At 48.9% G+C, this 12,500-nt stretch overlaps 1 protein-coding gene across 2 annotated transcripts in view; it reads right to left on the bottom strand.

Moving 5' to 3' along the window:
* Positions 1-12,500, bottom strand: part of abl1 (c-abl oncogene 1, non-receptor tyrosine kinase) — a 47,474-nt gene that overhangs the window by 12,100 nt on the left and 22,874 nt on the right. The window contains exons 1-3 of one of the 2 annotated variants that reach the window (XM_080528334.1): positions 6,942-7,041; positions 2,702-2,866; positions 1-38 (exon numbers count right to left, since the gene is read on the bottom strand). The exon at positions 1-38 is cut by the window's left edge and continues 258 nt beyond it. In XM_080528334.1, coding sequence (XP_080384460.1) covers positions 1-38; positions 2,702-2,866; positions 6,942-7,026 — 288 coding nt within the window. In that variant the 5' untranslated portion in view covers positions 7,027-7,041. Of the gene's footprint in view, positions 39-2,701; positions 2,867-6,941; positions 7,042-12,500 lie in introns of those variants that run through there. The other variant, XM_080528333.1, reaches the window with a different exon arrangement.

Genomic DNA, 12,500 nt, shown 5'->3' on the forward strand with positions numbered 1-12,500 from the left:
GCCATTGTGGTTGTAGCCCAGCACACGCAGCTTCTCTCCTGCAGAGGGGGCGGGACGTACCATTACACTGACGTCAGGAGGGGGGGCGGGACGTACCGTTACACTGACGTCAGGAGGGGGGGCGGGACGTACCATTACACTGACGTCAGGAGGGGGGGCGGGACGGACCATTACACTGACGCCAGGAGGGGGGGCGGGACGTACCGTTACACTGACGTCAGGAGGGGGGGCGGGGCGTACCATTATACTGACGCCAGGAGGGGGGGCGGGGCGTACCATTACACTGATGTCAGAAGGGGGGGCGTACCATCACACTGACGTTAGGAGGGGGGCAGGACGTACCATTACACTGATGTCAGGAGGGGGGGCGGGACCTACCATTACACTGACGTCAGGAGGGGGGACGGAATGTACCAACACTGACGTCAGGAGGGGGGTGGGGGGGGTGTACCCTTACACTGATATCAGGAGATGGGACAAACCATTACACTGACATCAGGAGGGGGGGGCAAAATGTACGATCACACTGATGTTAGGAGTGATGGGGGGGGGAGGACATACCATTACACTGATATCAGGGGACGGGACAAACCATTACACTGATGTCAGGGGACATACCATTACATCATTGTCCAGCAAAAGCATATAATATGTACTTTAGTGACTATTCTCTCAACTATTCTTTGTAACACTCCTGGTAGGGCTGTTGTGATGGGGGGGGTGTTTCTAAATCTGCAGCTGGGACTGTTGAGAAACATGACACGGTCTGTTTATTTGGGGGATAATTATATTTGTGTTCCCTATGACAGGATCTTGGTTTATCATGGTGGTTTACGTTCGAGTCCGACTCAGACAGCAGGAATCCATGGATCTAGAGTCATGTTTACTCAGATTGTGACGCGGGTTTCTTTCCCGTTGGTCATGAGGTTAGTGGGGTTTGCATCACCGTCTAGGCCTAGTTTAGACAGCGCCTCAGCTCAACTTGATATATATAACTACAGACAGCAACTTTAAATAGAGCTACACACTACATAACAACTTGATATAGAACTGCGACCTACACACACCCCAACTAAACACCGGCTTCTTCATCAGAGCCTACAGTACACCAAACCTTTGTGAGCTGTAAGTCTTAAAAATAGATTTCTTTCAGAAATCAAGAAGAGAAACCATCTGTGTACTGTCTGTCTGGAGTGCAGCCAGTCAGGCCGTTTCTCAGTTATATAGACTTGTTCATAGGCTTGATATATAGACAGACAGACGCGAAATATCCCCCATAAATGTATTTATATATCCCCTATATATTTGATTTATTGATACAGGGGAAAGCACCGTGAGACCATATGTATATACAAATTGAATGGGGAAGTGTGTCCAAACTTTTGACTGGTACTGTATATATATATATATATATATACTGTATAATCTCCCTATGTTACGCATTACGTATTTATTTCTTGTTTCTTTTTATTATTACTACTCAATCTTTTCAGTTTGTAAAGCGTCTTTGAGTGTCTAGAAAAGCGCTATATAAGTCTAATGTATTATTATTATTATTATTATTATTATTATTATTATTACTATAATAACAATAAGTGATGACAAGTCCTACATAATTGTCAGAGTATTTCCTGCGTTGTAACACTCCCTCTCTCCTCCCTAACCCTCTCCCTGCTGCTGTAACACTCCCTCTCTCCTCCCTAACCCTAACCCTGCTGCTGGATTGTTTTCCAGCCTCTCGCCTCCAGTGGAAAGAACTCACGTGTGAGCCCACAGCCAGGCAGGAAGTGAGAGTCAGGGGGAAGAGATAGGGAACGGGACGCAAATATGTGGATTTCCAGTCAGACGCGTCACACTCTAAACCCTCCCCCATCCCCTAGGGAGGACACGGACTGTACCCATCAGCCCAGTCAGAATAGTAGGGAAGATAAGAGAAGGCGGGCACACACACACACACAGACATAGACACAGACACAGACACAGACACGCAAACACACACACACACACACACACACACAGACACGCGCACACACACACAGACACGCACAGACACACACAGACACACACACACACACACACACACACACACACAGACACAGACACAGACACAGACACAGACACAGACACAGACACAGACACAGACACAGACACAGACACAGACACAGACACAGACACGCACGCGCACACACACACACACACACAGACACGCACAGACACGCACGCACGCACGCACACACACACACACACACACACACACACACACACACACACACACACACACACACACAGCCCTGTTTAACTAGCGCTGATAACGGCCAGGTTGCACATTGACCCCGTGACCAGTGGGTGAGGAAGATCCCTGAGCACAATAATCCCACTGGGAGGATCGTCGTCACACCGGCTGCTGGCCTCTGCTGCTGTTAGTGGTGTCAGGGCTCAGATCAGTGCTGCTCTGGGGCCAGTCCAATGGAAACAGAGGGGGTTAAAGCTCACACACTGGGAAGTACGCAGCAGAGCAAGGACCAGGGCCCATTTCAATACATTCCCGTCAGCGAAACTGGCACAGAGTTTGTTGTTTGTATGGATTCTTAAATCGGCTAGGAGTTTAGATGATTGTTGACGCCCAACTGACACAGATAAACCAAACCCTCTTGCGCGCACGCACGCATGCACGTACACACGCACACACAGTTTTCCTTACCTTTAGTGATGCTGAGAGTGTTGTCCCCGCTGGCGACGAAGTCGTAGAGGGCAACAAACAGGTTGGGGTCATTCTCGCTGGGACCTGCTAGCAAGTTCTCTTTGGAGTTCCAGCGCGCGGCTTCTGTCAGACCCTGGGGCTCAAAGTCTGGTCTCTGGAGAGCTTCTGGAACAAGACAGGAAACACGTTAGACACACACTCACAATCACGGTCTACAAACATGGACGTAGGAATTTGAAAGACAGAATTGTGTTTAATCAGAGAGAAGATAACTTCTAGAAAAGGAGGCATAAAGCGATGCAACAGAGGGTCTGGCGTTACAGTAATCATTCATTCTTCCAGAGCAGATGACTGATTCTTCCATGGACAGTGGACACACACCGACACCAAAAAACATAGCTAACATTAAACATAACAGAGGGCTCACTAAGGCGCATGCCACGTAATCGCAGGGTCCCTGGTTCGATTCCGGCCATCGACCTATCCTGCATGTCATCCCTCCTCTCTCACCCATCCTTCCAGTCACAACCTCTACTGTCTCTATCCTTATAAAGCAGAAATGTCCTAAAAACATATTAAGAAAAAAAAAAGACAGTAAAAATGACAGTAAACAGTCACACCTGTGGTTGTGTGTAACCTAGAGAGGATAACTCTGGAGTGGTACCGTTTCACTATAGTTTAATAATTGCTCCAGACGACCAGCTACTCAAAAGACGACACACACAACGCTACACATCACAGACACAAACTCATCAGCGGCCACTGTAAGCACATATAGATCAAAGTGTGTGTGTGTGTGTGTGTGTGTGTGTGTGTGTGTGTGCTTCGCTGTTCGCTCTCTTCCAACCACACCTTCTGTCTGAGGGGGATGGGACTCAAACGTCCACAGATGCAACACTCCTGGCTCACACACAACAGCTGTTATTTGACTATGGTATTAAAGGCAACAAATATGAACCCGGGGACTTTAATAAAGGGCGCTGCAATAACTTGGTCTGCCTCTCCTCCAGTCTCCACTGCTTGTATCCTTTCATTTCCTGGAGTAACATGGCTTAGCTTTCAATTATCAGTCAGTCCCTCCTAGAGAGAGTTAGCGTAGCCCTAGCTTAGCCATCTCTGTGATGCTAGATTGAGAGTTAGCCTAGCCTAGCCATCTCTGTGATTCTAGATTGAGAGTTAGCCTAGCTGTCTCGGTGATGAGTAAGCCTAGCCTAGCTAAGGTCCCAGCTGGGTTAAGCTTTGACACGGGCTGGAACAACACTGAGGGAGATTAAAGCACTGCAAATACAGATTATCGTTCAATTATTATAATCAAATCAGGGGGGGTTTTACAGAGCTCGGGATGTTCGGGGAATATCCGTCTGTAGTAGGGGAGGAGCAAGTGCGGGAAGGAGAGACAGAAAGAGAGTGAGAGAAAGAGAGGGAGAGAGAAAGAGGGAGAGAGAACGAAAGAGAAACAAGGGGGACAGACAGAATGAAGGAAAGAGAGAGATGGAGGGAGACGAGTGAGAGCGAGAGAGAGAGAGAGAGAGAGAGAGAGAGAGAGAGAGAGAGAGAGAGAGAGAGAAAGAAAGGGGAAGAGAATCAGAGAGATGGAGAAGAGGGGATGAGAAGAGGGAAGTCCCATCAGCCCGGCCCACACAGTGACTTCATTGTGTGTCCTGCTCAGCTGTTGTCACATGTGTTTCTGCGCCTTGATCCTCTCTCTACACCTCAAAACAAGGCCTCTCTCTGCACCTCCTCAAAACAAGGCCTCTCTCTGCACCTCAACACAATTCCAATACAACGAGTCTGTTCTTTGACTTCTACCTCCACTGAGGGAGTAAGAGTATGAGTCTGTACATATTCTGCTTCTGTGAGAGAAAAAAAATGTGAGAAAAAAACTGAATAGGAACATATGGAGGAATATAAGCAGAGAGAGAGAGAGAGAGAGAGAGGAGACAGATATTGAGGGGATAGACTGGTCATAGTGTGTGGGAAGTGCACTAGAACAGCCCACGCCACACAACAATCCATTTTACTGACCCCCACAAATCTCTCTGCTCTGAGTGAGGGGTGACAGCAGACGACAATGTTTGTGAGCTTGTGTGTGTGCGTGTGTGCGTGTGTGTGTGTGTGTGTGTGTGTGTGCGTGCGTGCGCACGCTGCGCACGAGGTAGGTGAAGAAAAAAGAAGAGGAGAGAAAAAAGGGAAGGATAAAGAAAGAGGAAGAGGAAAAAGAGGCATAGCGTGAGTCAGGAGTGAAAGGAAAGGAGAAACGTACTGAGCCGAGGCCAGTGCAGAAGAGGGAGGGAGGGAGGGGGGGATCACAACCTCTCCTGGCGAGCTGCATCACCAGGGAGACGACTCTGAGTGATCCGATGTGTGTGTGGAACTCTTGACTGCTGTGCCGCTCTTAGCTACACTGGGACAGGGCTGGTGTTATCCCACCCATGAGAACAGGACTGGGGTTGCCACGGTAATAATACTCACTCCTGAGATGACATACCTACACACTCAGTGCCACTTTCACTGACATGAAAAAAACCACAAACAAGAGAGGCTATTTATTTCCATGACGTAGAGCTGGAAGCCACATCTGAGACACACACACACACAGACACAGACACAGACACACACACACACACACACACACACACACACACACACACACACACCTCAGGCCTGGGGTATTCTAGTGCATTAACTATCACCACCTGTCTGTGAGTCAGTGTCAGGCCTTAGATGTGGCATTCTCACTCACTGTTAGATCCTATCTGTTCTGTGGACCGAGAGGTCTGTGTGGGAGGTCTGTTGTTGGTGCCACACACACACGCACACGCGCACACACACACACACACACACACACACACACACAAACACACACACAGGTGTGAACGACCGGTCAAAGGCTTATTTCAATGCCAGATTGGCTGCAGAGAGAAGAATTCACGAGGCCTCTGCTACGACCAACTGAAGCTGGAAGGAGGGTGGATGTAGCTGTTAACTGCAGCAGCTGACGTACTTTCACAGGAGAAGTGAGGCCTGCTGTGAGAGTTGGGTTGGAAGTTTCAGAAACTGAGATCCAAAAAACTCTGTCCCAAAAAACGACGAGGCAGCAGCACAGACCTTCCAGTGCTCCTACTTGACAAGCACGTTCAATATGGGTCTGTTCAAACAGATCCCTGTTACTGTGTAGGTCTTGATCAATAAACACTTTTCTGGAGACAGTTCGGGTCTATTCAATCTCTCTGTTGCGCAATCTTTGGCACGAGGAGGCATGTCCCCCGAGTCTTCCATGACAAATCAATTACACTGTTGATCTCCCAACTCAATGTTTTTGCCTTTTATATTCATATACATCGCACGGACATTGACGTTTATAATTCATTTACTTTTTACTCACTGTAATACTGTATGCTGTTGTCATACCATGGATTGTCTACTCTACATAATCATGTCTTTTGCACTCATCTGGTTAGATGCCAAACTACATTTCGTGTGTCTTAGTAGTACTTGTGAATCTAATCTAATCAACGTAGCCCATATCTCTCAGAACTGTATTCATCTCAGATTCAGGCTAACCTACTCAGCTCATCTGGAGAGCCCAGCGGCCTGGGCTAATTGTAGGGCCATGGAAACCACCACGGCTCGGCAGCACAATCTCCTCTTTCAAGTTTCGACTCTATAATTCAATCTCAGGTCTCCCTTTTTTTCCACTTCTCCCCAGTTCAACCCTGGTGTGCTTATGTAATAAAATGTACAGTAATGACCAAGATGGAGATCAGAGAAAGGAGCAGAAACTGAAAAGGCAGAAAGCGAAAGATTGAGATTAGATCCCTGCTCCTCATAAACAAAAAGTCAAACGGGCCCAACCAGCCGGGAATCACATTTCCTTGTATTCTCCTTCTCTTTTTTTTCCCCCTTCTTTCCTCTGCCGAGAGCCAGTGTGTCTGGCCTCCCTCTCCCTCCCCTCCACTCTCCCTCTCTCTCTCTCCCCCTCCTCCGCTTTTCAGAGCAGAGGAAAGACAGAGAGAGCGAGAGAGAGCGAGAGGCCTCACACAGAGAGATAGCTCATCTTCTCCCCCTCTGTCTCTCTACCTCCCCACCCCCCTGCCCCAGTGCCATTAACTCCTCTTTACAGAGTCCCCCTCTTTCTTTCTCTATCACTCCATCTTTCTCGGTCTCTCAGAATTGTTCTCAAAACAACCCCCCCTCCCTCACCCCCCCACCCCCTAACAGACGTATCTCAGAATCTTACCTTCAAGGTAACAGCTGGAGGAAGAAGACAGCCCCTTCTTAGATTTACACCCCACCAATTTCAGACAAATCTCCAACATTTTCATTTGCTTTCTTTCACGTCCACTTTGAGGAAAAAAATCCTGTTTCTTTACCGGCCCCCCCACCCCTCCTCCTCCTCCTCCTCCTTCCCCAAGTCCCTTTCGGCTTCCTCTTCGAATGAGAGCGCAACAAAAAAAGAAGAAAAAAAAGGTTTGAAAGTTTGGGTCTGTCAGGAAAAGACAAAAAGAACAACCCACAACCACAACAACAACAACAACAACAACTAAAAAGAGAGAAACAAGGGGCTCTTGCTTTCCTCCTGTGGTAATCTCTAACCGTCCTGACCCCCTTTTTCTCTCCTCTCTTCCAGCCAACTCCGCGCCGCCCGCCTCAAAGTCTACAAATGTTCTCCTCCGAAAGTCTCCATCTTTTTTTTTTTCTTCTTCCCCCCTTCTTTCTGCTTTTGGTTAGCTCCTCTTCAGCGGGACGCAGGAACAGGGATCCGCGGCGCGCCCGTTCTGTCCGACAGCGTGCTGGACATGAGGATGTGTCAGTTGAGTGGGCAGAAGGGCAGTCAGGTCGGTGCCATGGTCCCCTGCGCGAGTGTGTGTGCGTGTGTGAGAGAGAGAGAGAGAGAGAGGGAGAGTGTGTATGTGTGTGTCCGTTAGCTGAAGCGCAGGGACTCGGCTCTTGCTACAGGCTGCCAACAAAGGGCCTCTTTCAGGCTCTGCCTTCTGCACTGAATGACATCAGCAGGCTAGGCCCTCCCACCTCCCCCAACACACACACTCACACTCACACACACACACACAAACACACACTCTCAAGAGGGGGGAGAGAACCACCACACACACACTCAGCGAGAAGAACACAAACAGAACCACGCCAGCGAGCAGAAACGGATCCAAACCAAGCCGAGAAGCCTACCGACCGAAGGAAAAGACAGACTTTGAACAGAGAGAAGAGAGGGATGAAATCTCTCTCTTTGTCCTGCTGTTGGAGAGGCACAACACACTTTTTTGCAAAAGCCCCTCCTCCAACTTTTCAAACTCCCCCCTCCCCCTCTCTCCCTTCTCTTTCCTATTATCTCTCTCTCTCTCTCTCTCTCTGCTCTGAAATGTTTACAGGTTAAAAGAATGGGGTCTGGAAACAGGGCTGGCTTTTTAAGAGCTCATAGTTAGACAGCTCAGATCTGTTCCACACTCAGACAACATGGAGGAGAGCATACCCCTGCCCCCCCCCCCCCCAGACTCCCCCCAAAACCTTTTTTACTCTGCTCAAATGAGGTTCAACTGCCTCGGGGTGTTTCAACCGGAGGTGAACTGCGATAACTGTGAAATCTAATATGTCTAAACTGATCACAAAAATAAAGACATCCATCTAAAAGCAACACACAGGGACCACGTGCTTCGCCTGGGCCAATCTCTGGCTGTCTCTGTCAGGATCTAAGAAGAACCCTTGGCAGAAAGAAGACAAACTCTTGCGACATGCTTCTCTCTCTCTCTCTCTCTCTTCTCTTTCTTTCTCCCCCTCTTTCTATCTCTCCCCCTCCCCCCTCCCTCTGTCTTCCCTCAGCTGTCTCTGGAAGGGCTCATACTGAAGTCATGATGCGTCGAGGGTTTAGTCATGAAACACCGTCCGGAGCCAAGAGAATGTTATCAACAATTTACTTGGAGTGAATATCAACTCACACTCTGTGTTGATTAAACAGACGCACCAGCACAATGCGTGCATGTGTGTGCGTATGAGCATGTGCGAGAGAGAGAGTGTGTGTGTGTTCGTGTGTGTGTGTGTATTAGGGATGGACGGTTTCCAATTATTGAAACCGAAAAACCGTCAGAGAGTAAAACCGCGGTTTTCCGGTTAACCGAAAAATACAGTAAAAAAAAAAAAAAAAAAAAAATTTAAATTTTTTTTTTTTAAAAGAGCGCCAATTTCAAATAATGGAGCCCTACTGCTACAATTCACTCATGTCGAACACCATTAAAACACCGTAAGCACAGTCGCAACACATTTAGGCTACTTAGTTTCACAAATATAAGTGGAAAGGCAGACTTTTGTAAGCTACACCATACATGAAAACACATGAACACTTAACACACCAGCTCTGCTGATCCAGGGTGCACGCCTGCACGGAAGATCATCTCTTGGAACAGCGTCTTCATTGAATGAACTGCTTTCTCAATATCTTGGTTCTTAGACAAAGTTTCAGCTGCTGCTCAATGTATTTAAATATTTGAATACTGCTCAATAATCACTGAAATATTAGACTTAGAATTATGCAGTGAACATACTTAAAGCTTTTCATAAAAACCACATGCCGCGAGACTGACTCGTCCTGAACTGTCGTAAGTCAATCAACAAAGAATGCCCCATCAAAATAAAAGTGCCCATGGTAGAGCTGTCAAAATAGAGCTTTCAAAATAAATGTACTAATACAGATAGAGATAAATACAGAACTACCTTTGCGTCACTAAGTGACCGCGTATCTTCTGAGACATGCGTTCTGTCATCACTTTCAGTAGCGCCTTCACACACAGTGGCGCTGTGCACAAACACTCTTGATCCGTATAGCTCTTGTTTTATTATATTGTGGTTTAGTAAATACTGCACTTGGAGTTACATTCAATGCATGATTTGTGCTATAGAACATAAATAAAGTTTGATTGATTGATTGATATCAAATCAAATCACATTTTATTTCTATAGCGCATTTCTCACAAAAGTGACCCAAAGCGCTTTACAGAGAGCAGCGAAAATTATTTTATTAAATGTAAGCGAGTAATTGTAAAAACCTTTCCTATCTACCAATAACTGAAGGCAACTATCTTTCCCATAGAGTGATTCGTTACCCTTAAATATAATCCCAATTAGATATTAATCCTCAGTTATTCTTCACAACTGACCAAACCTCTCACTCATTGCGCGGCAGATTCAGACTGTATCATTGTTATTTTCACACACGACAAACATGTGACATGTTCCAGTTTTATTCTTATTCTATTTTATTCTTTAAAAAAAAAAAAAAAAAAAAAAACGGTTTCTGACGGTTTTGATAAAAAACCGTTTCTATTTTTATAAACCCCGGTTTTCGGTTTAACCGAAAAACCGTCCATCCCTAGTGTGTATGTGCATATGACCCAGTGCCTAGGGCAAAAAATAAATGTTGTTGTACTCTGTGCAATGACAAAGCTTGCTAATCTAACCTAATATGAGCTTGTGTTGTGTGTGTGTGCGTGTGTGTGTGTGTGTGTGTGTGCGTGTGTGCGTATGTGTGTGTGTGTGTGTGTGTGTGTGTGTGTGTGTGTGTGTGTGTGTGTGTGTGTGATAGCTCTGCAGAGATCAGAGAGAGAGAGTGAGGGTGATACACTTCAGCGGCCGTGACTCCAGACTGGCGGGAACCACTTGTTCCACAGTCCAGAAGCTGCCGGCCGGCTGGTTGGCTGACTGGCTGACTGACTGACTGACTGACTGACTGACTGACTGACTGACTGGCTAGCAGACTGGCTAGCTGGCTGACTGGCTGGCTGACTGACTGACTGACTGACTGGCTGACTGGCTGACTGGCTGGCTAGCAGACTGGCTAGCTGGCTGACTGGCTGGCTGACTGGCTGACTGACTGGCTGGCTGACTCACTCAATGGAGTTTTCCAATCATAATGACAAGAGGATAAATGAGTGGATGTGACTGGCTGTAGGCGGTGAGCCTCTGAAGTCATGCCTGCCGGTGAGGAGGGAGGGAGGGAGTGTGTGTGTGTGTGTGTGTGTGTGTGTCTGTCTGTGTCCAGGGAGGCATGGAGCCCTGGAGGAGGCAGCATGCAGCTGGCTGCCTAAACGTTGCTTCACCAGAGACATCATTAGCATCGGGGAGAGAGTGTGTGTGTGTGTGTGTGTGTGTGTGTGGCTCTGTCCGTTTCTGCTGCAAGTTCCACCTGCCAGCCTGCCTCTCTCACCGAGTCAAACCGGTGTGTGTTTGGGTCTTGTGTTTTTGTTTGTTTGTGGAGGGAGACATAGAAACACCTGGAAGGTAAGAGAGCCTAGTGTTGATAGCATACACACAGTCTGTCTGTGACTGTTCCTTATTCTGTGACATCCATTACAATGAGCCTCTCCCAGCCTCCACTGAGACGTACCTATATCAGCCTCTCCCGGCCTCCATCCCTCCCCCAGCCTCCACCCCTCTACAAGCCTCCATCCCTCCCCCAGCCTCCATCCCTCCCCCAGCCTCCACCCCTCTACAAGCCTCCATCCCTCCCCCAGCCTCCATCCCTCCCCCAGCCTCCATCCCTCCCCCAGCCTCCACCCCTCTACCAGCCTCCATCCCTCCCCCAGCCTCCACCCCTCTACCAGCCTCCATCCCTCTACCAGCCTCCATCCCTCCCCCAGCCTCCAACCCTCTACCAGCCTCCACGCCTCCCCCAGCCTCCATGCCTCCCCCAGCCTCCACGCCTCCCCCAGCCTGCATTCTCCATAGCAGCCTCCATCCCTCCCCCAGCCTCCATCCCTCCCCCAGCCTCCATCCCTCCCCCAGCCTCCACGCCTCCCCCAGCCTCCATCCCTCCCCCAGCCTCCACACCTCCCCCAGCCTCCATCCCTCCCCCAGCCTCCACGCCTCCCCCAGCCTCCATCCCTCCCCCAGCCTCCACACCTCCCCCAGACTCCACGCCTCCCCCAGCCTCCATCCCTCCCCCAGCCTCCATCCCTTCCTCAGCCTCCACCCCTCCCCCAGCCTCCACGCCTCCCCCAGCCTGCATCCCCATACCAGCCTCCCCCAGCCTCCACTGTCAGGGCTCTGTGGGTCTGATGTGATGACCTCAGTATCCCGAGCATGCAGTCACATGCCATCAGGCCCTACATCATCCCAGAGCTCTCTGCCATGATCACACACACACTCACACACACGCATGCAAGCACGCACACACGGTCACAGACACACACACACACAGAGACAGACACACACACACGCGCACACACACACACACCCACACACCTCCACCATGATGGCATCATGGTATGGCAAACACGTGTGAATGTGTGTACCGCAGCCTAATGAAAGAGAAACGCACCCATTTCCTGCAGGGACCCCATTAACTCACCACAGCCAGTCACACACACACACACACACATACACACACACGCACAGCCAGTCACTCCGCCGCACGGCAGAGAGACCAGGAGGAGGGATGGAGAGAAGAGAGGAGGAGAGGAGAGGCTGTAAAAAAGGAAGAAAAAAAAAAAGAGAGGGGAAAAAAAAGAAGTTGCAGATGGAGAAACATGAAGCAAATGGCTGAGCTGTGAGCTCATCGGAGGAGAAGCACTCTTGTTGCGTTTTATATAATCCTGCCTCTCCCAGTATGTTCCCAGTTAGGCCAAAGCTGACGTACACACGCACCATGGCTTTCCAGCCTTTTCCTCTTTTGCCCCCCGCCTCCTCCTCCACCCTCCCCCCCCCCACTCCCCATTTCTCCTCTTTGCTCCCTTTTTCCAAGTACAGCACAGTCAGTCAGTCAATATTTATGGAGTGAAAAACAAACAATGTG

The sequence above is a fragment of the Nansenia antarctica genome (assembly GCF_963989245.1).
Source record: "Nansenia antarctica genome assembly, chromosome: 4".
NCBI lineage: Eukaryota > Metazoa > Chordata > Actinopteri > Argentiniformes > Microstomatidae > Nansenia > Nansenia antarctica.